At 40.8% G+C, this 24,697-nt stretch overlaps 3 protein-coding genes across 3 annotated transcripts; all 3 read left to right on the top strand.

Annotated features, from left to right (window-relative positions):
- Nucleotides 1–994: 994 nt before the first annotated feature.
- LOC143118789 (E3 ubiquitin-protein ligase NEURL3-like) lies at nucleotides 995–4,329 on the top strand. Its single transcript, XM_076279893.1, has 4 exons — nucleotides 995–1,124; nucleotides 2,988–3,491; nucleotides 3,599–3,775; nucleotides 3,880–4,329. The coding sequence occupies exons 1-4, from the start codon at nucleotides 1,109–1,111 to the stop codon at nucleotides 4,026–4,028; spliced, it is 846 nt and encodes a 281-aa protein (XP_076136008.1). The 5' UTR covers nucleotides 995–1,108; the 3' UTR covers nucleotides 4,029–4,329.
- A 5,757-nt stretch (nucleotides 4,330–10,086) lies between these two features.
- Nucleotides 10,087–12,661, top strand: LOC143118787 (E3 ubiquitin-protein ligase NEURL3-like). The gene is made up of 4 exons (XM_076279892.1): nucleotides 10,087–10,180; nucleotides 11,051–11,554; nucleotides 11,677–11,850; nucleotides 11,988–12,661. Exons 1-4 carry the CDS (start codon nucleotides 10,162–10,164, stop codon nucleotides 12,134–12,136), a joined length of 846 nt encoding a protein of 281 aa, XP_076136007.1. The 5' UTR covers nucleotides 10,087–10,161; the 3' UTR covers nucleotides 12,137–12,661.
- Nucleotides 12,662–19,730: 7,069 nt separating this feature from the next.
- On the top strand, nucleotides 19,731–22,274 carry LOC143118790 (E3 ubiquitin-protein ligase NEURL3-like). The gene is made up of 4 exons (XM_076279894.1): nucleotides 19,731–19,818; nucleotides 20,691–21,194; nucleotides 21,317–21,490; nucleotides 21,628–22,274. Exons 1-4 carry the CDS (start codon nucleotides 19,800–19,802, stop codon nucleotides 21,774–21,776), a joined length of 846 nt encoding a protein of 281 aa, XP_076136009.1. The 5' UTR covers nucleotides 19,731–19,799; the 3' UTR covers nucleotides 21,777–22,274.
- Nucleotides 22,275–24,697: the final 2,423 nt, after the last annotated feature.

Raw genomic sequence — 24,697 nt, forward strand, 5'->3', positions numbered from 1 at the left:
ACAAATTCATTGATGCCCTTTTAAGGTGAGATTATTTTTTTGGCACGCTCTATGCATGCACAAGTCACCCCTGTCTTTCAAGTGACGTCCCTGGTCATGGGGTTGGTAAAGGATAACTATATACAGATTTTTGCATTTGTAAGACCTTGCATGGAGCTCCCAAAAGAAAGTTGAAAAAGAAAAAAATGTCTGTCTGCTTTTTGTGGTTGGATCCTAGTTTTCAATGCAATCAGGAGGATCAAATGTTAACGTGAAGATTTGATGCTTGATCAGATTCAGTTACATCTTTGAAAAAACTTCAATACTCATGTTCAGTTTTATGTATTGGGAACAGACTCGTCTTGTCCATGTGTGGCTGCTCAGATGACAGAGTGAGCCACCCAGCACCATTTAAACTGCAGTCAATCTCGTGACTCAAACCAGCTCTGCAGTTGATTTCCACAGGTGATGTGATGGTTACAGTACATAGCCCTCATGCTTTGTAGCGTTTCACTGAGTCTGGTGCTATCATCTACAGTAACAGAGTATAACTCTGTCTATAGATAAATCATTGTCTTAGACTCAACCACACATGTTGTGTGTCACACTAGTTTAAATGTCTAAGTTTGTAGGAGTGTTTTGTGATCTGAGTTGCAATCTCACAAAGTACTTTACAGTATGTGTACTATTGGTACATTTCCTGAAGATTGAGTCTATCTAGATGATTGATTTGTTGTCAATGCAAAAATGCCATTTTACTACTTTAAAAGACATAGTTTTGGTTTAAGTAATACAATACAAATTCAATCAACAGAGTATGTACTTATACTTATACTTACTTATACTTATTAGAACACTGGGAGACATGAAGTAAAAAAAACATGCAAACATGCAGACATGCAAAAAATGTCTGTTTACTTCTGGACGAATCACATCTCTCAACAATCCCTCCCAGCCTCTCCCACAAATATTATGTTTACATACTGTACTCCACACATTCACTGTGAATTCACTGGCATTCACTCAGAAACAGAAATAAAAAGCACATGATCTCAAACGCGTCTTTAGATCTGAAACAATCTCAGATGACTTCAAGTATTTTATGGCATATACTGGATAAGAGAAGACCATGGGTAGGCCTAAAGGTAAGAATTTGTACTTTTCTTATATTGCAAATGAAGCTCCATTGAAGCTAACATGCAAGAAGATTCAATTTTAGAAAAGCACTAACTCTATGGCAAGAAATCAGATCTCATGTTTTTGGGTCAAATCCACTATTACTCATACAGATTCTTAACATGGAACTAGCTTGTAGCCCCAGTGCGTAGGCTATGTCAAGGGCTGTAACTTCTAAAAAGGTAATAGTAGACAGTTGGCAATCACACAGCATTGCTATGTTGAAGCACCGGCCCTATGCAAGGAATCTGTAAGAATGTGACAGGGAAGTAGAAATGGGGAGAAGTAAAATGCAGCTAATTAGCGGATTTCTTAAATAATAGTATTGTAAAACAACACAGTTTGATGGGAAACACAGAATAATTCTTTGTGTTTTAAACTGATGTACATTAACAGTATTTAGATGATGAAATTCCATTGAAGTTTAATTTCAAATGTAAACATCTGAGGAGAGAGTACACAGGGTCAGGGCTCATAGATATGTTACATGATGTAACCCCTTTTAGCCAATGTGATGGGACATATGGACAATTGGACATGTTGACAAAACAGTGCAAGGGCTGACAACACAGTGTTTCTGAGCAGAGAAGAATATATGGAAAGACCAGAATATCTCTAGCCTGGCTAACGTCAGACCTCATCTCATTGAGATGGGGTCTGGGAACTAGACATTAATTTTCTCGTCTTTGAAATGTGGTTTACGAATGCCCAAAGCCGTTGATTGGGCGCTACGAATGTCTATCAAATGCGTCTGTACATAGCTCATAACGGCTTTGGTGTGTCGTCATCGTCTTGCTGCACTCCCTCCGTTCTGTGATTGGTTCCTTCGTTGAGGTGAAAACGAAGTCCATGGAATCCAGGCTGCCTAGCAGCGTGAATAAAATTGTGCGCGTAAGGAGCATGGGAAAATCCAGGCTAGAATATCTCCAGGTCCCCACAACAACAGCTTTGATAAGGAGGGAGAGAGATACACACCTGATGACATCACATACAGACAAAACTAATCAGTTGGAAGACCCTTTAGTTGCTGCTAAGATATTGTTGTTTTTCTTTAATCAGTTGCAACAGAGTTTCATGCTCATCTCTCATTTGATTTTCTTTGAAATTATTGTTTTTTCTCATCAAGCAGCATGGGCCAATGACCCCCCATGTCTGTTGAGGCAGTGACTGTTGTATCATTGAAGTTTCCTCTGGCCCAAGGCCAGTAACCATTGCCAGATTGTGAAAAGGAAGTTGAAATGGTAGCCATCAGGTTTGACAGCTTACAGTAATAGTGACTGGATTTCCCCAAAAAAATACTTATGCAATGAGGCATGCATGAAGATACACTCTCTTGTTCGGCCTCTTTTGTAACCAAGTGCAGTTTAATTCAACCTTGATCTCAAATTTAATTGTGATTTTTTTTTGAGGAGGGAGCATTATAAATCAGAGTTCTTAGATTGTAAAGGTTACATGATCACCTTATGATTACATATAACATGTTTTGGCCAATGTGATTGGAAGCTTGATAGCGACAACAGAAGAGTGTTTGGGATAGGGAGCAGAGAACAGGGAACTGTTTAGACAACACAGGCTCCTCTCACCACAGAGCTAGAGCAGAATAGTATCAAAGGAAAAATGATCTCCAGTTCCTACACAGCAAAAGGTTAAGATAAGGTCAGGACATACCTGATGACATTACAATCAAAACTAAACCATTTAGGTTAGTAGGACTTTACCTGTTTTTGTTGCCAACATACTGTTGTTTGATTTGGGTCTCAGTGGTAAGAGAGCTTTGGGAATTGTCATCTCTTATCTCCTTTCTGTTATTATTTTTTTTTCTCAATGACTAGAAAGGACCAAGGACCCCCATGTCTGTGGACTCACCTGCCTGGGTCCTCTGACCTTCCACCCTGGGGCCGTGGGTAAGAAGATCACCCTCAGCCATGGCAACTGCAGGGCCTCGAGAGACTTGGAGACCTTCAGGGACGGCCTGGTGTTCAGCAGTCGCCCAGTGAAGCCCAGGGAGAAGGTCCAGTTCCGGGTGGAGCGCAGCCTTCGAGCCTGGGATGGAGGTGTGCAGATCGGCTTCACTAATGTACGCCCTGCCGCTGGACCACTTCCACCCATGGCCATTCCCGACCTCACAGACAAGCTTGGATACGGGGTTATGCAAGTGCCTCAGAGGTACTGCCCACCTGGTACCATGATCACCTTCTGGATGGATCCGACTGGAAATCTGTGTTACAAGACATCCACTGGAACATTCGACTGTAATCAGATTGATTTGGACCTCTCTCGGCCTCTCTGGGCTATTATTGATGTCTATGGCCAGTCAACTACGGTGCTTTTACTTGGTAAGTTGATGAACATGTATATTGATGCCATTTCTTCCCTATGGACCAATTAAAACCAGTGTTTCTAACTGTCATTGATTGATCTTAGTTATGTCTCTACTTTCCAGGTTCTGTCAGGCGAACTTCTCTGGTTATTAAAAAATCCTGCCCCATACCTCGTAGCACTTTTAAATGTGGATATGAAGATAATCCACCTGAGTTAAAGAAAAGGATTGAGATGACTCAAAAGAAGAAGAAACAGCATCAAGAGGCCCAAAGCAACAATGCGAGTTCTTTGACATTGGGTTGGTATCAAATCATTCAACAGGCAGCAACTTGTATGCTTTTCTAGTACAATATACAAACCATGAGTCAGGCATTGGTCTAACGCTGCTCTTCTGTCACGCAGGGTGCAGCAAGCAGGACTTGTGTGCAGTGTGTCTGGACCGTGAAGCTCGTCTGGCCCCCCAGTGTGGACATCGCTGCCTGTGCCTCCCCTGTGCTAACAGGGTGTTTGAGGAGTTCGGCACATGTCCACTGTGTCGGCAGATTATCTAGAATTTTCTGAATGTGGAGCTGCCAACTTACACAAAAACCCATAAGGACAATTGACTGATTTCAGTCCAGGCACATTTGGAAGATAATAGCATACCCCACCATACCTCAAGCAGTAATGCATGTTGTTTCATTGTACAGCATTTTCAGGACTCCCTTGAGGAAGAAGTGTTTTCAAGTGTGAACTGTTACTTTGTAAATATCCTATTTCATTACTTGTAAATAATATGTGAATAATATGTAATTTGTGATAGTCTATATCTGTGAATATATTTACTTAATGAAAAAATCATGACATACAAAATATGTCCCTTGGGCTATGGTTGTTCAGAGAGACAGAAAATGAGACAGAGAGGCCAATACAAAGATGCAAATACAGAGATTTTTTATTTCTGTTAGCAGTGTGAATGCTCTGACAATCCATTTCTCCCCGTAATTTATTTCAAAAAGTGAAACTTTCATATGATCTAGATTTATTACATATAAAGTGAAATATTTCAAGCCTTTTTGTTTTAACCATGATTTTTCTATTCCATGATTTTGCATTCGCTCCAAATTTGAACGAGTTGCTCATTAGCACATGATACAACCTTCTACCAATTTTTATGAAAATCACAGCGACAGTTTTTCTAAGAAATGTATAAAACGAAAGAAAAGCATAGGCTACTATAAACATAACCAAGTAATACATCTTATCTTATCTGACTTGTAAATATTTACCTGATTTGTAGGTCTTGCCACTGGCAAGAGCTTTCTCGGAAGTCGCATCATTAGGGGAGCGCGGGGCACAAAGTAACGCGGGGTTAAATGTAACACGGACTTTTTCCCTATTTGAAGGGGGTTGATCGAGGCATGCAATTGGTCAGTTAATCACATTACTATGAGACGGTGTTCCACAAATTTTCAGTCAGTATGGACGTGTTTCCACGTAGATCCAGGGGCGATTCTAGATCTAGAGCTTTGCTGGGGCACAGGCCCCCAACTCCCAATAGCCTACATAAAAAAATATATGAAATATATTGAAATATGAAATAAATGGCTAGCCTACGGGTAGGCTACAAGCTTCAAAATCATTATTGTCACTGTCATACTGTAGGACCAACACTCTCCCTCAATTGTTGTAGCAGCCACTATCCAGCAACATTCAAACACATAGGCATAAGTAGGCCTATACTCACTGCATGAATTTAATAGGCTTTCCTACTAACACAAGGGAAGCTTATTTTTAGTCAAAATTGAGATATACTTCCCTCCCAGGCAAGGGTCCTATAGTCATCCTGGCAATACTGCAGTTCTTTGTAGCTTAAATAGCCATGCAGTTAGGCCACTAGAACACACTGCAGTTAGGCCACTAGAACACACTGCCTGTGCACTGTGAAGTGTGCCTATACATTTCACACACACACAGGCATCACATGCACAAACCCTCATAGCTCTGACTCTGTAACTCGGACAATAGGCTAACTGTGCTGTCACACTATTTAAATAGTAGTTAAGCATGACAACATGATTGCCATCCTTTCACATTTACCTGTCATGTGATCACCTGTTGAAATGTGGAAGGAAGGCAATCATTTTGTCATGCTCTAATAGACTGTAATGCTGAAACGCCTATGCATGTTTTTAAAAGAATAGCCATGTGAGACTAAAGGCTTTTTAAACTTAGAAACCTCATGCCTCAGATTTTTCTTTAAAGAATATATGCACTTGTTATCATCATCCAAAATATACGCTATTTGTGGTTAATGTCTACAACAGTCGATCATTTCTTTATACATCTGGGCCTCAATGTCTGGTAATAATTATAATACCTTATCATCACTTTTACAAGTAGAGAGATAGCTAAATACATGTATTGATCTAGGGACAATACTATTTGATGCAGGCACATATCACATAAAGACAGTGCCGGTTCAGACCTTCATGGGGTTCTAAGCAAAATCCTGCTAAGGGGACCTTTTACCTGAACTCTGAGGGCCAAAATGTATATATATATATATTATATATATAATCTGACACATCAGTGCTCCTAATACAATCATCCCACCCTATTTTCGATGTCTGGAAGTTACCAAATATAGTGTTTTTCCCCATAAAGGACCTTCACAGCTATACATGCCCAGTGTTAGGGTCTGGGCTGCTTGCTTTTGATGCTTGCTGTATCCCCTTACAAAAAATAACTGCAGTTTGTTCGAAGTACAGTTCAGTTATTGTAGGCTACAGTGCAGTAGCCTAGTATTTTAATGCCCAAACTACTGCATTTCTGTAGTAAATTACAGTACTATGCAGTTTTCTTTCATTCATTCTCTGCATAAGAACTGCTAATATTTCCTCCAACACTGCAGTTTTGATACTCAGAAGTCTGCAGTTTGACACTGCAGTTTGAAGTAATGCAGTTACTGGTCTGGTAAGGGTCTGGTTGTACTAGTAGCCTACTGACTAAGGCTGACTGTTCTTCACCTGTGTGTCTACAGTAGGCTACTTGCCAAAGACATAGCTACTGAACTGGCTCCCCTGATGTTAAATGAACATCATATAAGACTGTTAAAAGAACAGTGTCTAACAACAATACTGGTTCTTGCTCTCTGCTGCTCTGTTCTGTCACTGGCAGGTGAAGTGTGTGTGTGTGTGTGTGTGTGTGGCTGTAGACAGGTGACGTATGACTGCTGCAGTACTTATTTATTTGTCTATTTATTATTCTTAACATTTGCATGCATTTATACAGTGTATGCTAATGCACTTTTTACTTTTAACCCCTTCATGGATGGGTTGGCTGTAAACCGAATTGCCCCTCGGGGACTAATAAAGGTCTCTGAACTGAACGGATTCTCTTCAATATGTTTTTCAAACGTAGTCTATTTTAAACAATAATTGTAATACTTCATATAGGTCTAATTTACGATATGCATCTATTGCCCATGCAGCACAGCGAATCAAAGTTAATACATAAGGCTACTTTCCATTTTGCATACGTTCAGTTGTACGCTATCTAAACCAACTAAAGCTTGACTGAAATATATATATTTTTTAAATGTAGCCAGTAGCCCGGATTCAGAAAACACTTTGCTAATATAAACACCATGACTGGGAAAGGCTGGCAAGCAAGCCACAGACAGATCAGGGGATTCACTTCCCTGTTATGTTTGGTTGGCCTAGGCCAGCAACACGCGCTGGAGATACTGTATGCGTGTAGACATCAAACCATGGAACGGTACCATGGAATGGTAATTCGGTTTCATATTCATCTTCTTAATGTAGCCTATGAAACACTGTTGCTGTACCTGTCTGTCACTAGCTTGAATCAAGGGGAGACTTGCGGGGCCCCATACGCAACTTAGGTGTAACTATAGCATAGGCTATTGTGCATATAGGGAGAAACGGCCCTGCATAAAGAAGATACACATGTGCAGTATGTGTAGACTAAGCCCGACAAGCTGTGAAGCTATTCCTAAAGGCTAAAAATAGCATATTGGCATACAGGTGTATGGTTAAAACTTTATCTCAGTGAGTGTAAACTGCCGCTGATACTCTACTCTTTGATGACCAAAAGTGAAACTTAAAATTGTACCCTCTGCTGATAAAAACAAAAAACAAAACGAAATGATATGCACTGTATCTGCAAGAATAAACTTGCAATGCTGTGATATGTCTGCTGTGAGCAGTAAAGCAGGGCAAAATAAAAAGCAAGAAAAAATCATTTTTGGCAAAACTAGGGCCCTGAAATGCAAATGCTTTTGGCTCTAGAATAATAAACAAAAGAAAACCAAATGTTTCAGACATTTGCACAAATAGGTTTTATCTGCAGATATTTTTATCGGCTCTCTAGTGTGTCTATATATAAACAAATATTGTGCTATTTTAATATGCCATCAGCATTGTTTACTGTAAGCCTACACATATTTTGCAGCGCTGTATAGTTTGAGATTTTTCATTGTCCCCCCTAGGATAAGGATACTGAACTACAGTTAATGTGGGATTTTCTCCTCCTCGCACATGCATTGTGTCTGTCCTTGACTAGAGTCCTGAGTTTTCCACTCATGCTCTTACATGTAAGAATGATTATGATCTTTCATTTCTAATAAGTGCAATTTGGCCAATTTGCCAACAGAAGATGCCATGTGTAGAGCCGCTCAGTATGCAGGGTGGAGTATGGCCTGATTTCTCCTTTGTTGAATAGTGCAAAGCAGGAACACCTGGCGACATAGTCAACATAGTTAGAGAAGGTTATCTTGACATCAATCATGACACCTTAGTTTGTTACAACCTTGGTCGGAGCGAGAGAAAATAAGTCAGTTTTGATGGTGATGTTGTGAATGTGATGTGTGGTTTGTTTGACTGGAAGACCAGCAGTTTGGTCTTAGAGAGGTTTAGTTGGGGGTTGTTTTCCTTCATCCAGCATACATGTCAGAGATAAGCCAAGATCTGCGCCGAGATCATTATCTCTTCATGAGAGATTCATTCTCATTTTCATGAATTGTGACTGTACATTATTGTGAGACTATAAACACCACCTCCACTGTCAAGATGGCACAAAAACAATAATTACAAGGTTTACATCCCAATGGAACAGCATCAAATGGTTACATTTATGTTTTAATTGCACACTGTCCCTTACAAATAAAATTGAAATCGAAATTGAAAAACAGCCACATGACAAAATGACGATCAAGTTCAAGGCCATGATTTACAATGTTTTTAAAACACTTATTCAATAAGTCAAAGTGAAACAGAAACACCTGTATTCGCCTGTTTTAGTGCAAATGTCTCAAATGTTATCATATGCATTGATAGATTATCATGTGCTGCATTGATTAAATGTAAATCAGGTTTATAGGCCAAGTACAGTATACTTGTGTACAAGGGATTTGGTCTCTGCATTTATCCCATCCATGAATTAGTGAGACACACAGAGCACACAGTGAACACACAGTGAGGTGAAGCACAGACTAACTCAGAGCAGTGAGCTACAGTAGCACTCAGGGAGCAGTGAGGTGAAGCACAGACTAACCCAGAGCAGTGAGCTACAGTAGCACTCAGGGAGCAGTGAGGTGAAGCACAGACTAACCCAGAGCAGTGAGCTACAGTAGCACTCTTGGAGCAGTGAGGGGTTAGGTGCCTTGCTCAAAGGCACTTCAGCCGTGGATGCGGGCATGGGAGAGCAGTGCTCAAACACTCCCCCCACCCACATTTCTCCTGTTGGTCGGGGATCGAACTGGCAACCCTTCAATTCCAAGCCCAAAGCCCTAACCAGTAGGGCACGGATGCCCTAACTGCACAACTATGTTGTGTACATTTGTTGCTGTCTCCAGCACAAACAATACTTATCATGTCGATTTACTAATTCTGTCGTCCTTGGTCCCAGTCTCATATCAATCCATCTTGTGACTCAAACTCAAACGCAGTTGATCTCCACTGGCGGTGACACACTTACATACCCGCCATGCTTTGGTGCAATCATCCAATAGAGTATAACTCTGTCTGTAGGTAATAAAGTTATGTGTTACACCCAAACACAATTGTATGTTTGTTGTCTGATGTGGTTATCTAGGTTTTCACTTTGGTCAAGTATAGCTCTGCATGTAGGTATTAGAGTTAGTGAAGATTGTGTCATGATTTATAGTGGAGATAGGAGTATTATATTTTCTTTTTTCTTCTCTATATGCTTTATGTATTTCATGAAAATAGGGATTTTCATGTTATCATATATTATCTTATTATACAGGAACGTGGAGATGTGGAGTGAAATGACATGACATGACATGAAAGGACATGGTTTAAAAGAAATCAGCCTGCACAACAAGGTATTTTTCCAACAACGACTAGTCTCTTCCTCCTCAACACACATGGGCAAACAGAAAGAGTCAGACGCATGCGCACATGCACAACAAGGTATTTTTCCAACAACGACTAGTCTCCTCCTCCTCTCTCAACCATCCCTCCCATTTCCTTTCTGCCTGCCTCTCCCCATGATGAGTAATGTTTACAAATCACTGGGCACGTGCGTTTGTGTGGGTATAAAAGGATAAGGAGGGGGAATTCATTCAAACAGAAACAACTCAACGGACACGGAGTCTTTTTGTCTGATTAGATCTCAGGCGACTACAAATATTTCATAGTATTTAATGAAGAAGAGAACATGACCAACAACGTAAATGGTAAGAATTTGTGTTTCTAATTTGCTAAACTTGTTTCTTTCAATTCAACTGACAATTCTGAAGCTACTGGAGCAGTAATGGAGGCTCTAGTTTGGAAAAGTACCCAACCTAACTCTCTGCAGATACAGATGCAGATACTTACTGTGGATCTAACATTGTGTATTAGGGCTATAAAATGCAGGGTTATACTACATCTAGACTTTTGACAGCCCACAGTTGCACAGCATGGCTCTGTTGAGGCAGCAACTGTAGTATCATGGAAGTTTCCTCTGGCCCAAGGCCAGTAATCATTGCCAGATTGTGAAAGGGAAGTTGAAATGGTAGTCATCAGCTGCGGCAGCTTAATAGTGACTGGATATTCCCCCTAAAATGACTAATGCAATAAGCCATGCATGAAGACACACTCTCTTGTTCGGCCTCTTTTGTAACCAAGTGCAGTTTAATTCAATCTTGATCTCATTTTTTTTTGGGGGGGGAGAGCATAGTAAAGAAATCAGAGTTCTTAAAGGTCACATGATCACCTTACATGATTGCATGTAACATATTTAGCCATTGTGATTGGAAGCTTGATAGCGACAACAGAAGAGTGTTTGGGATAGGGAGCAAACAACAGGGAACTGTTTAGACAACACAGGCTCCTCACACCACAGAGCTCTCCAGTTCCTACACAGCAAAGGGTTAAGATAAGGTCAGGACACACCTGATGACATTACATACAATTCAAACTAAACCATTTAGTTGGTTAGTAGGACTTTACCTCTTTTTGTTGCCAACATACTGTTGTTATATTTGGCTCTCAGTGGTAAGAGAGCTTTGGGCATTGTTATCTCCTTTCTGTTCTTTTATTATTTATTTTTTCTCAATGACCAGAAAGGACCAAGGACCCCCATGTCTGTGGACTCACCTGCCTGGGTCCTCTGACCTTCCACCCTGGGGCCGTGGGTAAGAAGATCACCCTCAGCCAAGGCAACTGCAGGGCCTCGAGAGACTTGGAGACCTTCAGGGACGGCCTGGTGTTCAGCAGTCGCCCAGTGAAGCCCAAGGAGAAGGTTTGGTTCCGGGTGGAGCGCAGTCTTCTAGCCTGGGAGGGCGGTGTGCGGGTCGGCTTCACCAACGTATGCCCGACCACCGCCGGACCACTTCCTCCGCTGGCCTGTCCCGACCTCACAGACAAGCCCGGGTACTGGGCTTTGCCAGTGCCACAACGGGACTGCCCACCTGGTACCATGGTCTCCTTCTGGATGGATTCAACTGGACTGTTGTGTTACAAGACACCCGCTGAAACTCTCTGTAATCAGACTGATTTGGACCTCTCTCGGCCTCTCTGGGCTATTATTGATGTCTACGGCCAGTCAACTACGGTGCTTTTACTCGGTGAGTTGATGAACCTGTATATTGATGCCATTTCTTCCTTATAGACCCACTGAAAGCAGTGAGTCTTATTGTTATTGAACTGAACTTGGTCTGATTATCGTGGTTTTGTCTCTATTGTCCAGGTTCTGTACGAAGCTTGAATCGATTTATTAAGACATCCTCCTGCCCTATTCCTCGTAGCACATTTGAATGTGGCTATGAAGATACTCCACCTGAATTAAAGAAAACCATCGCTGAAAGGAAGCTGAAACAGCATCAAGAAGATCAAAGTAACAATAACAACTCTCAGAGGACAGGTTGGTATCAAATCATTCAGCAGAAAGACCCTCTGAGATCATGTAGGCATAATGAAAAGAGGCATGAACTTGTATTGTTTTACAGTGCGTGAGCCGTGAGTCAGGCATTGGTCTAACGCTGCTCTTCTGTCACGCAGGGTGCAGCAAGCAGGACTTGTGTGCGGTGTGTCTGGACCGTGAAGCTCGTCTGGCCCCCCAGTGTGGACATCGCTGCCTGTGCCTCCCCTGTGCTAACAGGGTGTTTGAGGAGTTCGGCACGTGTCCACTGTGTCGGCAGATTATCTAGAATTGTCCAAGAGCTGGATGTGGAGCTGCCGTGGTACACATAGACCCATAAGGACATTGACTGGTTTCAGTCCAGGCACATTTGGAAGATGCTGCATACACTCTACCTCAAGCAGTAATATGTTATTGCACTCTGAACATTTTGTACAGTCTACTTTCATAATTATTCTATTCAGGCAGACTTTTCCAATGTTGATCAATGTGAATTGTAGCCTGGGTTTACACCATAATGTTTTTTATTTCGTATAAACATTTAATTCGACACTTGTACATATTTATGAATATTTCTGTGAAATCAGGATATCAGGAATACTAGGATGATATGTCCAATAGTTGATCAAAAGTTGATCAAGGTAACTTGACTGAAGTTTTAATAACAATTGCAGAATAAAATGTTGATCGGTCTAATCTGTGAACTGTTTACACGATAAAGTATTGTATTTTATGTAAATATTTCATTTGGTATTTGTATATTTGTAAATCTATGTATGGAAATGTTATTTATAAATTACGACTTGACTTGTAACATGTGGTTATGATTGTTCATTGGTAAGGGGGGGGGGGCATTCCAGTTTAGTCTGGTCACACTGGTTTGAATTCCTGTGTGCATAAAGCTGTAAAGTCTCAGTTTCAGGCAGTAGTGGCACCAAAAGGCACAAACACGTCCAAAACACCAACAGGTCCAGATTAACAATTATTACAGTCAGAGTTGCATGCCAAGTATCCTGGTAGTGGTTATGCTTTTGGAGATATTCTGCCACCTAGTGATAACATGAAAACGTTCCTGACATAGGAACTGACCAAATCTTTCCTACATAGGATCGATCTATTTTAGAGCTTAAATTAAGATGCGGTGGTATAGGTACGGAAGACAAAGTCATTTAGAAAAATAAAAAACAGACATCACAGAGATAGGTCAAATGGGAATCTATGGTACTGTATCTAACGCACCCACATCGAGGTGTTTCTAGGCAGTGCAGCAATGTCTGTCTTTGCCGTATTCATTTACCACCCCTCCCCTCTAGTGGTTACTTTTGCTTTTGCATCTTTGCCAACCATTTACATACACAAACAGCTATGTAATCCACAATAGGACAAGGAAAAAACGAAAAAGCATAATAGCACCCCTTTAAAATGTGGATATGCAATTATATAAAGACACAGCTGAACTGCAAAAATAATTCTTTACCATTTAGTTTGCTCACATTATCTCTGTCACATAGGGTTGTGGCGTGACTTTCAAATTATTTGTGGGATGTTTAAAGGAGATTTAGATTATAAGATGTCAAAATGAAACATAAAATATCTCCAGCAGATATAGCACATGTGCCACTTGATTTCCCAGAACCATCTTTGCCACTGCAGTAAGATCTGCTTAGTCAAATATTGACATGCACCTTAATCAATTTTTATTTAATAAAGATGAAATAACTTGCTTTGCTTAACTTACCTTTTTAGTTTTTAAAAATCTCAATTCATAGAATTAGAGTTTTGCTTTTACTTTTATAGTTTTATTTTTGTACTAAAATAACTTCAGCACATCATCCTATACTCCCTGTATCAGATAACCTTATAAGAAGGACAGGTTCTTTGCAAACCCCACCTCATGTAAGGGATCTGTGTGTACAGAAGACTTGTTAGTGATTCAAAAGGGTTTTAAGTGATAAACATAGCCAGCTGACACAGTCTGCTCTGCCATCCCGCACACAACCCCATCCCATTCTCTCTTTCACACTTAAATAGGCCAACCAATGAGCAGTGTTGGGAAGGATACTTTCAAAGCATATTCCGTTACAGAATACGGATTACATGCACAAAATTGTAATTTCTAACGTATTCCGTTGCATTACTCAATCTGAGTAATGTATTCTGAATACTTGGATTACTTCCACATTGAATTGCATTTTATATGTGTAGGAATGCGGCCATCAAATCCTACTTACTAAACAGGCCTGGTGTGTTCTTCTGTTCCAAATGGCTGAATGTGCCCACATAGGAGCTTAGTCAACTAAGCTACCTGATACAACTATAGCAAGGTGACTAGCACTAGCAAAATAGCAAGGTGACTGGTAAAACTAGTCAAAACAAGCAGGCAACTACCTAATAAAAAAAAAAAAAACTTTAAGATGCAGGTTGGAGCAGTGGCGTAGCCAGAAATTAGAAAAGGTGTGCCTGTGAGATTTTAGGTGGAATCAACCCAGTAAAAGTGAGGGGCGCATATGACAGGTGGGATACAAATGACCAGGAAATGTAAACACTACTAAACAGCCTCTCAGTGCTCTCAAAATTAACGTGATCACGTTATGACAATCAAAAGGGCCATGGGGAGTGAGAGTGAGGGGCTGTGATTGCACCGTCCAGGCTGCTAGAGGGCTCAGCCAAGAACACAAACAGCGAAATCCTTTTAAAGGTCACCGATTCTCCCGATTACCACTCTGCTACTGTTCTGGTCTGTTTCTGAATAATCAGCAACTAGAATGGAACATGGAGAATACGGACTGACAAGAAGAATGCCCTACTGTATCTCGTTGACATCGTTGAACCATCCTGAGGGCAACAGTTTTTCTAAAAAAAAAAAACATAGGCCTACTTAAAACATAACCTATGCGGCGGAAGTAATAAATCTTATCTTATCACTGGCTTATGGGAAGTAAATATTTACAGGTCATGCTACTGGCAAGAGCTTTCTCGGAAGTCTTGTGGTCATCAAAATGTTAATAATGCAATGGGTAGCCTATGCTATGATATCGACAATTTATACAACAGATCCAGACCATTTACTAATTTCTGATTGGACATGAGCTATTCAATGAGGCACTCAAGACTTTTTGCTAGTTATCACTCCACATATTGCATTGAATTATCTTTGGAGCAACACACCCAAAAGAAAGATGAAAAAGGAAAAAAAATGTCTGTCTGCTTTTTGTGGTTAGATCCTACTTACAGTATTTTCAATGCAATCAGGATCAAATGTTAACGTGAAGATTTAGTGCTTGACCAGATTCAGTCACATCACTGAAAAAGCCTTTACTGTATAATACTCATATTCAGTTTCATGTCCAGATTTGGGAACAGACTCATTCTATCCATGTGTGGCTGCTCAGATGACAGAGTGAGCCACCCAGCACCATTTAAACTGCAGTCAATCTCGTGACTCAAACCAGCTCTGCAGTTGATTTCCACAGGTGATGTAATGGTTACATAGCCCCCATGCTTTGTAGCGTTTCGCTAAGTCTGGTGCTATCATCCAATAGAGCATAGCTCTGTCTATAGGTAATTCATTGTCTTAGACTCAACCACACATATCCATTGCCTGTCACACTAGTTTAAATGTCTAAGTTTGTAGGAGTGTTTTGTGATCTGAGTTGCAATCTCACAAAGTAGTTGCAATGATTTGCAATCTCACAAAGTGTTCAATGAGTTGCAATATAGTTCATGTGCAGTTGACAATCACACAGCATTGCTATGTTGAAGCACCGGCCCTATGCAAGGAATGTGTAAGAATGTGACAGGGAAGTAGAAATGGGGAATGGCAGCTAATCTGTGGATTTCTCAAATAATAGTATTGTAAAATAACACAGTTTGATGGGAACACAGAATAATTCTTTGTGTTTTAAACTGATGTACATTAACAGTATTTAGATGATGAAATTCCAATTCAAGTTTAATTTCAAATGTAAACATGTGAGGAGAGAGTACACAGGGTCAGAGTTCATAGATGATTTCATGTAACCCCTTTTAGCCAATGTGATCGGACATATGGACATGTTGACAAAACGTTGCAAGGGAACTGCAACAGGGAACTGTTCAGACAACACAAACACCTCTCAACACCGTGTTTCTGAGCAGAGAAGAATATAAGGAAAGACCAGACTATCTCCAGGTTCTACTCAACAACAGCTTTGATAAGGAGGGGAAGAGATACACACCTGATGACATAACATACAGACAAAACGAATCAGTTGTAAGACCCTTTATTTGCTGCTAAGATACTGTTGTTTCCTTTAATCAGTTGCAACAGAGTTTCATGCTCATCTCTCAACTCTCTTTTGATTTTCTTTCAAATTATTGATTTTTCTCATCAAGCAGCATGAGCCAATGACCCCCATGTCTGTGGACTTACCTGCCGGGGTCCTCTGACCTTCCACCCTGTAAGGCCTCGAGAGACTTGGAGACCTTCAGGGACGGCCTGGTGTTCAGCAGTCGCCCAGTGAAGCCCAGGGAGAAGGTCCAGTTCCGGGTGGAGCGCAGCCTTCGAGCCTGGGATGGAGGTGTGCGAATCGGCTTCACTAATGTACGCCCTGCCGCTGGACCACTTCCACCCATGGCCATTCCCGACCTCACAGACAAGCTTGGATACGGGGTTCATGTAGTTATTTACCATCATTTGCAAATTGACAATGATGGATAAGAAAACACATTTGCACATTTTTATTTGTTTTAGAGCAAGCTAGATTTAAGCAGTTATATGACTAAAAATCTTTTAATAGTAAATTATGATTCTGATTATAAATTATAATCACATCTTCACATTGTAAAGTCATGCTACAGAAGCATAGCTGAAGATGTACTGTCACGAGATGTACGCAGCATCTGCTTGTTTATTGGGATAAGTGTTGCTTTTTCCAGGCTATGTTTTCGATGGTAACACAATTTTAGTCAACTGTGTATAACTGTTTTGTCGTTGACTGACACCACAGTTGCTCGTAATCTGTCCGTGCTTTGGAACACTGTCATTTAGGGGGAACATAGTGGACTCTCCATAATGGCTCTCTTTTCCAATGGAAGGGCTAAACTGCTCATTACTTATAATCATTCATGACTCATTTATAAAGTACACCTTACACCATGCAGAGGATATACACTTCTGTTTCATGATAACGCATGGCAAATCATGGCATTTGAGCAATTATACAACATGCAATAAATGTATATGATCAATTGATTAGATGAGCAGAGGTCAAGTGTCTTTCTGTAATGTAATGCGATGGAACCGTTTGTTTTATTGTAATGAATGTAGTTGTGAATCCTGATATACAGAATGTATAGATGATTAATTGTTGAACTGTCCAATGGTTTGGGGAGTTAAATTCTCTGGTGGGAATATAGCTGAGGCAGAATGAGGTAGAATGGTCTGTTAATATGTACCCGAGCTTGATTAACAGCTCTTGCTGCAGGGACTGTGGTGGTTTCCGGGAATACATGTGGTAAGCCAACAGGAGATGTCATGTGTAGAGCCGCTCACTATGCAGGGTGAAGTACGGCCTGATGGCACAAAAAACAATAATTACAAGATCTACATCCCAATGGACCAGCATAAAAAATAGCCACATGAAAAATGACAATCAAGTTCAAGGCCATGATTTACAAAGTTTTTAAAACACTTATTCAACAACAAGTCAAAGTGAAACAGAAACACTTGTATTCACCTGTTTTGGTGCAAATGTCTCAAATGTTATCATATGCATTGATAGATTATCATGTGCTTCATTGATAGATTAAATGTAAATCAGGTTTATAGGCCAAGTACAGTATACTTGTGTACAAGGGATTTGGTGTCTGCATTTATCCCATCCATGAATTAGTGAGACACACAGAGCACACAGTGAACACACAGTGAGGTGAAGCACAGACTAACCCAGAGCAGTGAGCTACAGTAGCACTCAGGGAGCAGTGAGGTGAAGCACAGACTAACCCAGAGCAGTGAGCTACAGTAGCACTCAGGGAGCAGTGAGGTGAAGCACAGACTAACCCAGAGCAGTGAGCTACAGTAGCACTCAGGGAGCAGTGAGGGGTTAGGTGCCTTGCTCAAAGGCACTTCAGCTGTGGATGCAGGCATGGGAGAGCATTGCTCAACCAGTTCCCCCGCCCACATTTTTCCTACTGGGTCGGGGACTGAACCAGAAACCCTTCGGTTCCAAGCCCAAAGCCCTAACCAGTAGGCCACGGCTGCCCTAACTGCACAACTACGTTGTGTACATTTGTTCCTGCCTCCAGCACAAACAATACTTATCATGTCGATTCACTAATTCTGTCGTCCTCGGTCCCAGTCTGTAGGGTACCACACATGCACCTTGACTGCAACACAAAAGAGCCAGGCTCAAAGGCACGGCAGTCAGAGTGCATGCCCAACCATAGTGATGGCACTTCCAATACCCCCCCCCCAAAAAAATAAAATAAAAAAAAACACATGGCCTCTGGTTGTCCCTTGGAGCCTGCTCCCTCAAACCTGGATTCAAGGTCATTTTTGTTTGTCTTGGCTCAACAACTAAGAGCACTTACAGAATACAGCCACCTGCCATATAAAGTCTCGCAATATTACCAAAAGTGAAACTGAATTTGTTGACCTGTCCGGTGATTCAGATCTGGTCCAAAGTTCTTTATTTAGGCCAAACCTCTCCACCAAGTTGAATGATTTCTCAGAAGTCAGATTTTCTTCTATAAGCCACCAAAGAGCACAATTCATAATGAAATTCCAATTATGTGCTATGATGATATATTGACAGAATAAAATATGGATTAGTAATGTGAACGACTTGCACAATTTAACTCATCTTCATCTTTACATTTCAAGTTTGAACCACAAAAAGTTTTTTTTTTTTGGTGAGATGTTCCATGCAAGATCTTATAAATGCACAAATATATAGGTAGAGTTATTTTCACTGCGGGCATTGCTCATTGCATCTAAGGAAACAATTAAACAAATGTCTCAAATGTTATTGCATGCATTGATAGATTATCATATGCTGCATTGATAGATGATCATGTCGATTCACTAATGCTTGACCAGATTCAGTCCCGTCACTAAAGCTCTATTGTATGAAAGTCGGTTCATGTCCAGATTTGGGAACAGACTCATTCTGTCCATGTGTGGCTGCTCAGATGACAGAGTGAGCCACCCAGCACCATTTAAACTGCAGTCAATCTCGTGACTCAAACCAGCTCTGCAGTTGATCTCCACAGGCGGTGACACACTTACATACCCGCCATGCTTTGTGGCATATTTGGGTGCAATCATCCAATAGAGTATAACTCTGTCTGTAGGTAATAAAGTTATGTGTTACACCCAAACACAATTGTATGTTTGTTGTCTGGCTATGGTTATCTAGGTTTTCACTTTGGTCAAGTATAGCTCTGCATGTAGGTATTAGAGTTAGTGAAGATTGTGTCATGATTTCTAGTGAAGATAGGAGTATTATATTTTCTTTTCTCTTCTCTATATGCTTTATGTATTTCATGAAGATAGGGATTTTCATGTTATCATATATTATCTTATTCTACAGGAACGTGGAGATGTGGAGTGAAATTACATGACATGACATGAAAGGACATGGTTTAAAAGAAATCAGCCTGCATCCCTTTGTAAGTTTATCAACACACATGTCCACATGGGCAAACAGAAAGAGTCAGACGCATGCGCACATGCACAACTAGGTATTTTTCCAACAACGACTAGTCTCCTCCTCCTCTCTCAACCATCCCTCCCATTTCCTTTCTGCCCCCTCTCCCATGATGAGTAATGTTTACAAATCACTGGGCACGTGCGTTTCTGTGGGTATAAGGATTCATTCAAACAGAAACAACTCAACGGACACAAAGTCTTTTTGTTTGATTAGATCTCAGGCGACTACAAATATTTCATAGTATTTAATGAAGAAGAGAACATGACCAACAACGTAAATGGTAAGAATTTGTGTTTCTAATTGGCTAAACTTGTTTCTTTCAATTCAACTGACAATTCTGAAGCTACTGGAGCAGTAATGGAGGCTCTAGTTTGGAAAAGTACCCAACCTAACTCTCTGCAGATACAGATGCAGATACTTACTGTGGATCTAACATTGTGTATTAGGGCTATAAAAAGCAGGGTTATACTACATAGACTGTTGACAGCCCACAGTTGCACAGCATGGCTCTGTTGAGGCAATAACTGTAGTATCATGGAAGTTTACTCTGGCCCAAGGCCAGTAACCAGATGCGGCAGCTTAATAGTGACTGGATAAATGACTAATGCAATGAGCCATGCATGAAGACACACTCTCTTGTATGGCCTCTTTTGTAACCAAGTGCAGTTTAATTTAAACTTGATCTCAAATTTAATTGTGATTTTTCTTTTAGGAGGGAGCATTATAAAGAAATCAGAGTTCTTAGATTGTAAAGGTTACATGATCACCTTATGATTACATATAACATGTTTTGGCCAATGTGATTGGAAGCTTGATAGCGACAACAAAATAGTGTTTGGGATAGGGAGCAGAGAACAGGGAACTGTTTAGACAACACAGGCTCCTCTCACCACAGAGCTAGAGCAGAATAGTATCAAAGGAAAAATGATCTCCAGTTCCTACACAGCAAAGGGTTAAGATAAGGTCAGGACACACCTGATGACATTACATACAATCCAAACTAAACCATTTAGTTGGTTAGTAGGACTTTACCTCTTTTTGTTGCCAAAATACTGTTGTTTGATTTGGGTCTCAGTGGTAAGAGAGCTTTGGGCATTGTCATCTCTTATCTCCTTTCTGTTGTTTTATTATTTAATTTTTCTCAATGACCAGAAAGGACCAAGGACCCCCATGTCTGTGGACTCACCTGCCTGGGTCCTCTGACCTTCCACCCTGGGGCCGTGGGTAAGAAGATCACCCTCAGCCAAGGCAACTGCAGGGCCTCGAGAGACTTGGAGACCTTCAGGGACGGCCTGGTGTTCAGCAGTCGCCCAGTGCAGCCCAGGGAGAAGGTCCAGTTCCGGGTGGAGCGCAGTCTTCTAGCCTGGGAGGGCTGTGTGCGGGTCAGCTTCACCAACGTATGCCCGACCACCGACGGACCACTTCCTCCTCTGGCCTGTCCCGACCTCACAGACAAGCCCGGGTACTGGGCTTTGCCAGTGCCACAACGGGACTGCCCACCTGGTACCATGGTCTCCTTCTGGATGGATTCAACTGGACTGTTGTGTTACAAGACACCCGCTGAAACATTCTGTAATCAGACTGATTTGGACCTCTCTCGGCCTCTCTGGGCTATTATTGATGTCTACGGCCAGTCAACTACGGTGCTTTTACTCGGTGAGTTGATGAACCTGTATATTGATGCCATTTCTTCCTTATAGACCTACTGAAAGCAGTGAGTCTTATTGTTATTGAACTGAAATTGGTCTGATTATCGTGGTTTTGTCTCTATTGTCCAGGTTCTGTACGAAGGTTGAATCGATTTATTAAGACATCCTCCTGCCCTATTCCTCGTAGCACATTTGAATGTGGCTATGAAGATACTCCACCTGAATTAAAGAAAACCATCGCTGAAAGGAAGCTGAAACAGCATCAAGAAGATCAAAGTAACAATAACAACTCTCAGAGGACAGGTTGGTATCAAATCATTCAGCAGAAAGACCCTCTGAGATCATGTAGGCATAATGAAAAGAGGCATGAACTTGTATTGTTTTACAGTGCGTGAGCCGTGAGTCAGGCATTGGTCTAACGCTGCTCTTCTGTCACGCAGGGTGCAGCAAGCAGGACTTGTGTGCGGTGTGTCTGGACCGTGAAGCTCGTCTGGCCCCCCAGTGTGGACATCGCTGCCTGTGCCTCCCCTGTGCTAACAGGGTGTTTGAGGAGTTCGGCACGTGTCCACTGTGTCGGCAGATTATCTAGAATTGTCCAAGAGCTGGATGTGGAGCTGCCGTGGTACACATAGACCCATAAGGACATTGACTGGTTTCAGTCCAGGCACATTTGGAAGATGCTGCATACACTCTACCTCAAGCAGTAATATGTTATTGCACTCTGAACATTTTGTACAGTCTACTTTCATAATTATTCTATTCTGGCAGACTTTTCCCATATTGATCAATGTGAATTGTAGCCTGGGTTTACACCATAATGTTTTTTATTTCGTATAAACATTTCGTATAAACATCGTATAAATATCAGGAATACTAGGATGATATGTCCAATAGTTGATCAAAAGTTGATCAAGGTAACTTGACTGAAGTTTTAATAACAATTGCAGAATAAAATGTTGATCGGTCTAATCTGTGAACTGTTTACACGATAAAGTATTGTATTTTATGTAAATATTTCATTTGGTATTTGTATATTTGTAAATCTATGTATGGAAATGTTATTTATAAATTACGACTTGACTTGTAACATGTGGTTATGATTGTTCATTGGTAAGGGGGGGGGGGGGGGCATTCCAGTTTAGTCTGGTCACACTGGTTTGAATTCCTGTGTGCATAAAGCTGTAAAGTCTCAGTTTCAGGCAGTAGTGGCACCAAAAGGCACAAACACGTCCAAAACACCAACAGGTCCAGATTAACAATTATTACAGTCAGAGTTGCATGCCAAGTATCCTGGTAGTGGTTATGCTTTTGGAGATATTCTGCCACCTAGTGATAACATGAAAACGTTCCTGACATAGGAACTGACCAAATCTTTCCTACATAGGATCTATTTTAGAGCTTAAATTAAGATGCGGTGGTATAGGTACGGAAGACAAAGTCATTTAGAAAAATAAAAAACAGACATCACAGAGATAGGTCAAATGGGAATCTATGGTACTGTATCTAACGCACCCACATCGAGGTGTTTCTAGGCAGTGCAGCAATGTCTGTCTTTGCCGTATTCATTTACCACCCCTCCCCTCTAGTGGTTACTTTTGCTTTTGCATCTTTGCCAACCATTTACATACACAAACAGCTATGTAATCCACAATAGGACAAGGAAAAAACGAAAAAGCATAATAGCACCCCTTTAAAATGTGGATATGCAATTATATAAAGACACAGCTGAACTGCAAAAATAATTCTTTACCATTTAGTTTGCTCACATTATCTCTGTCACATAGGGTTGTGGCGTGACTTTCAAATTATTTGTGGGATGTTTAAAGGAGATTTAGATTATAAGATGTCAAAATGAAACATAAAATATCTCCAGCAGATATAGCACATGTGCCACTTGATTTCCCAGAACCATCTTTGCCACTGCAGTAAGATCTGCTTAGTCAAATATTGACATGCACCTTAATCAATTTTTATTTAATAAAGATGAAATAACTTGCTTTGCTTAACTTACCTTTTTAGTTTTTAAAAATCTCAATTCATAGAATTAGAATTTTGCTTTTACTTTTATAGTTTTATTTTTGTACTAAAATAACTTCAGCACATCATCCTATACTCCCTGTATCAGATAACCTTATAAGAAGGACAGGTTCTTTGCAAACCCCACCTCATGTAAGGGATCTGTGTGTACAGAAGACTTGTTAGTGATTCAAAAGGGTTTTAAGTGATAAACATAGCCAGCTGACACAGTCTGCTCTGCCATCCCGCACACAACCCCATCCCATTCTCTCTTTCACACTTAAATAGGCCAACCAATGAGCAGTGTTGGGAAGGATACTTTCAAAGCATATTCCGTTACAGAATACGGATTACATGCACAAAATTGTAATTTCTAACGTATTCCGTTGCATTACTCAATCTGAGTAATGTATTCTGAATACTTGGATTACTTCCACATTGAATTGCATTTTATATGTGTAGGAATGCGGCCATCAAATCCTACTTACTAAACAGGCCTGGTGTGTTCTTCTGTTCCAAATGGCTGAATGTGCCCACATAGGAGAATGTAAAGTCAACTAAGCTACCTGATACAACTATAGCAAGGTGACTAGCACTAGCAAAATAGCAAGGTGACTGGTAAAACTAGTCAAAACAAGCAGGCAACTACCTAATAAAAAAAAAAAAAAACTTTAAGATGCAGGTTGGAGCAGTGGCGTAGCCAGAAATTAGAAAAGGTGTGCCTGTGAGATTTTAGGTGGAATCAACCGAGTAAAAGTGAGGGGCGCATATGACAGGTGGGATACAAATGACCAGGAAATGTAAACACTACTAAACAGCCTCTCAGTGCTCTCAAAATTAACGTGATCACGTTATGACAATCAAAAGGGCCATGGGGAGTGAGAGTGAGGGGCTGTGATTGCACCGTCCAGGCTGCTAGAGGGCTCAGCCAAGAACACAAACAGCGAAATCCTTTTAAAGGTCACCGATTCTCCCGATTACCACTCTGCTACTGTTCTGGTCTGTTTCTGAATAATCAGCAACTAGAATGGAACATGAAGAATACGGACTGACAAGAAGAATGCCCTACTGTATCTCGTTGACATCGTTGAACCATCCTGAGGGCAACAGTTTTTCTAAAAAAAAAAAAACATAGGCCTACTTAAAACATAACATATGCGGCGGAAGTAATAAATCTTATCTTATCACTGGCTTATGGGAAGTAAATATTTACAGGTCATGCTACTGGCAAGAGCTTTCTCGGAAGTCTTGTGGTCATCAAAATGTTAATAATGCAATGGGTAGCCTATGCTATGATATCGACAATTTATACAACAGATCCAGACCATTTACTAATTTCTGATTGGACATGAGCTATTCAATGAGGCACTCAAGACTTTTTGCTAGTTATCACTCCACATATTGCATTGAATTATCTTTGGAGCAACACACCCAAAAGAAAGATGAAAAAGGAAAAAAAATGTCTGTCTGCTTTTTGTGGTTAGATCCTACTTA

The sequence above is a fragment of the Alosa pseudoharengus genome, unplaced genomic scaffold, assembly GCF_046254945.1.
Source record: "Alosa pseudoharengus isolate Yale_2024_CS ecotype anadromous, Long Island Sound unplaced genomic scaffold, YU_APseudo_1.1 YU_APseudo_1.1_scf_12, whole genome shotgun sequence".
Classification (NCBI taxonomy): Eukaryota; Metazoa; Chordata; class Actinopteri; order Clupeiformes; family Clupeidae; genus Alosa; species Alosa pseudoharengus.

Bases quoted from the DNA above. Each gene is read 5' to 3' on its own strand.
- LOC143118789 (XM_076279893.1), top strand. The intron at 3,492-3,598 runs GTAAGTTGATGA...TCTACTTTCCAG, and splicing joins AACTACGGTGCTTTTACTTG to GTTCTGTCAGGCGAACTTCT. The intron at 3,776-3,879 runs GTTGGTATCAAA...TCTGTCACGCAG, and splicing joins TGCGAGTTCTTTGACATTGG to GGTGCAGCAAGCAGGACTTG.
- LOC143118787 (XM_076279892.1), top strand. The intron at 11,555-11,676 runs GTGAGTTGATGA...TCTATTGTCCAG, and splicing joins AACTACGGTGCTTTTACTCG to GTTCTGTACGAAGCTTGAAT. The intron at 11,851-11,987 runs GTTGGTATCAAA...TCTGTCACGCAG, and splicing joins TAACAACTCTCAGAGGACAG to GGTGCAGCAAGCAGGACTTG.
- LOC143118790 (XM_076279894.1), top strand. The intron at 21,195-21,316 runs GTGAGTTGATGA...TCTATTGTCCAG, and splicing joins AACTACGGTGCTTTTACTCG to GTTCTGTACGAAGGTTGAAT. The intron at 21,491-21,627 runs GTTGGTATCAAA...TCTGTCACGCAG, and splicing joins TAACAACTCTCAGAGGACAG to GGTGCAGCAAGCAGGACTTG.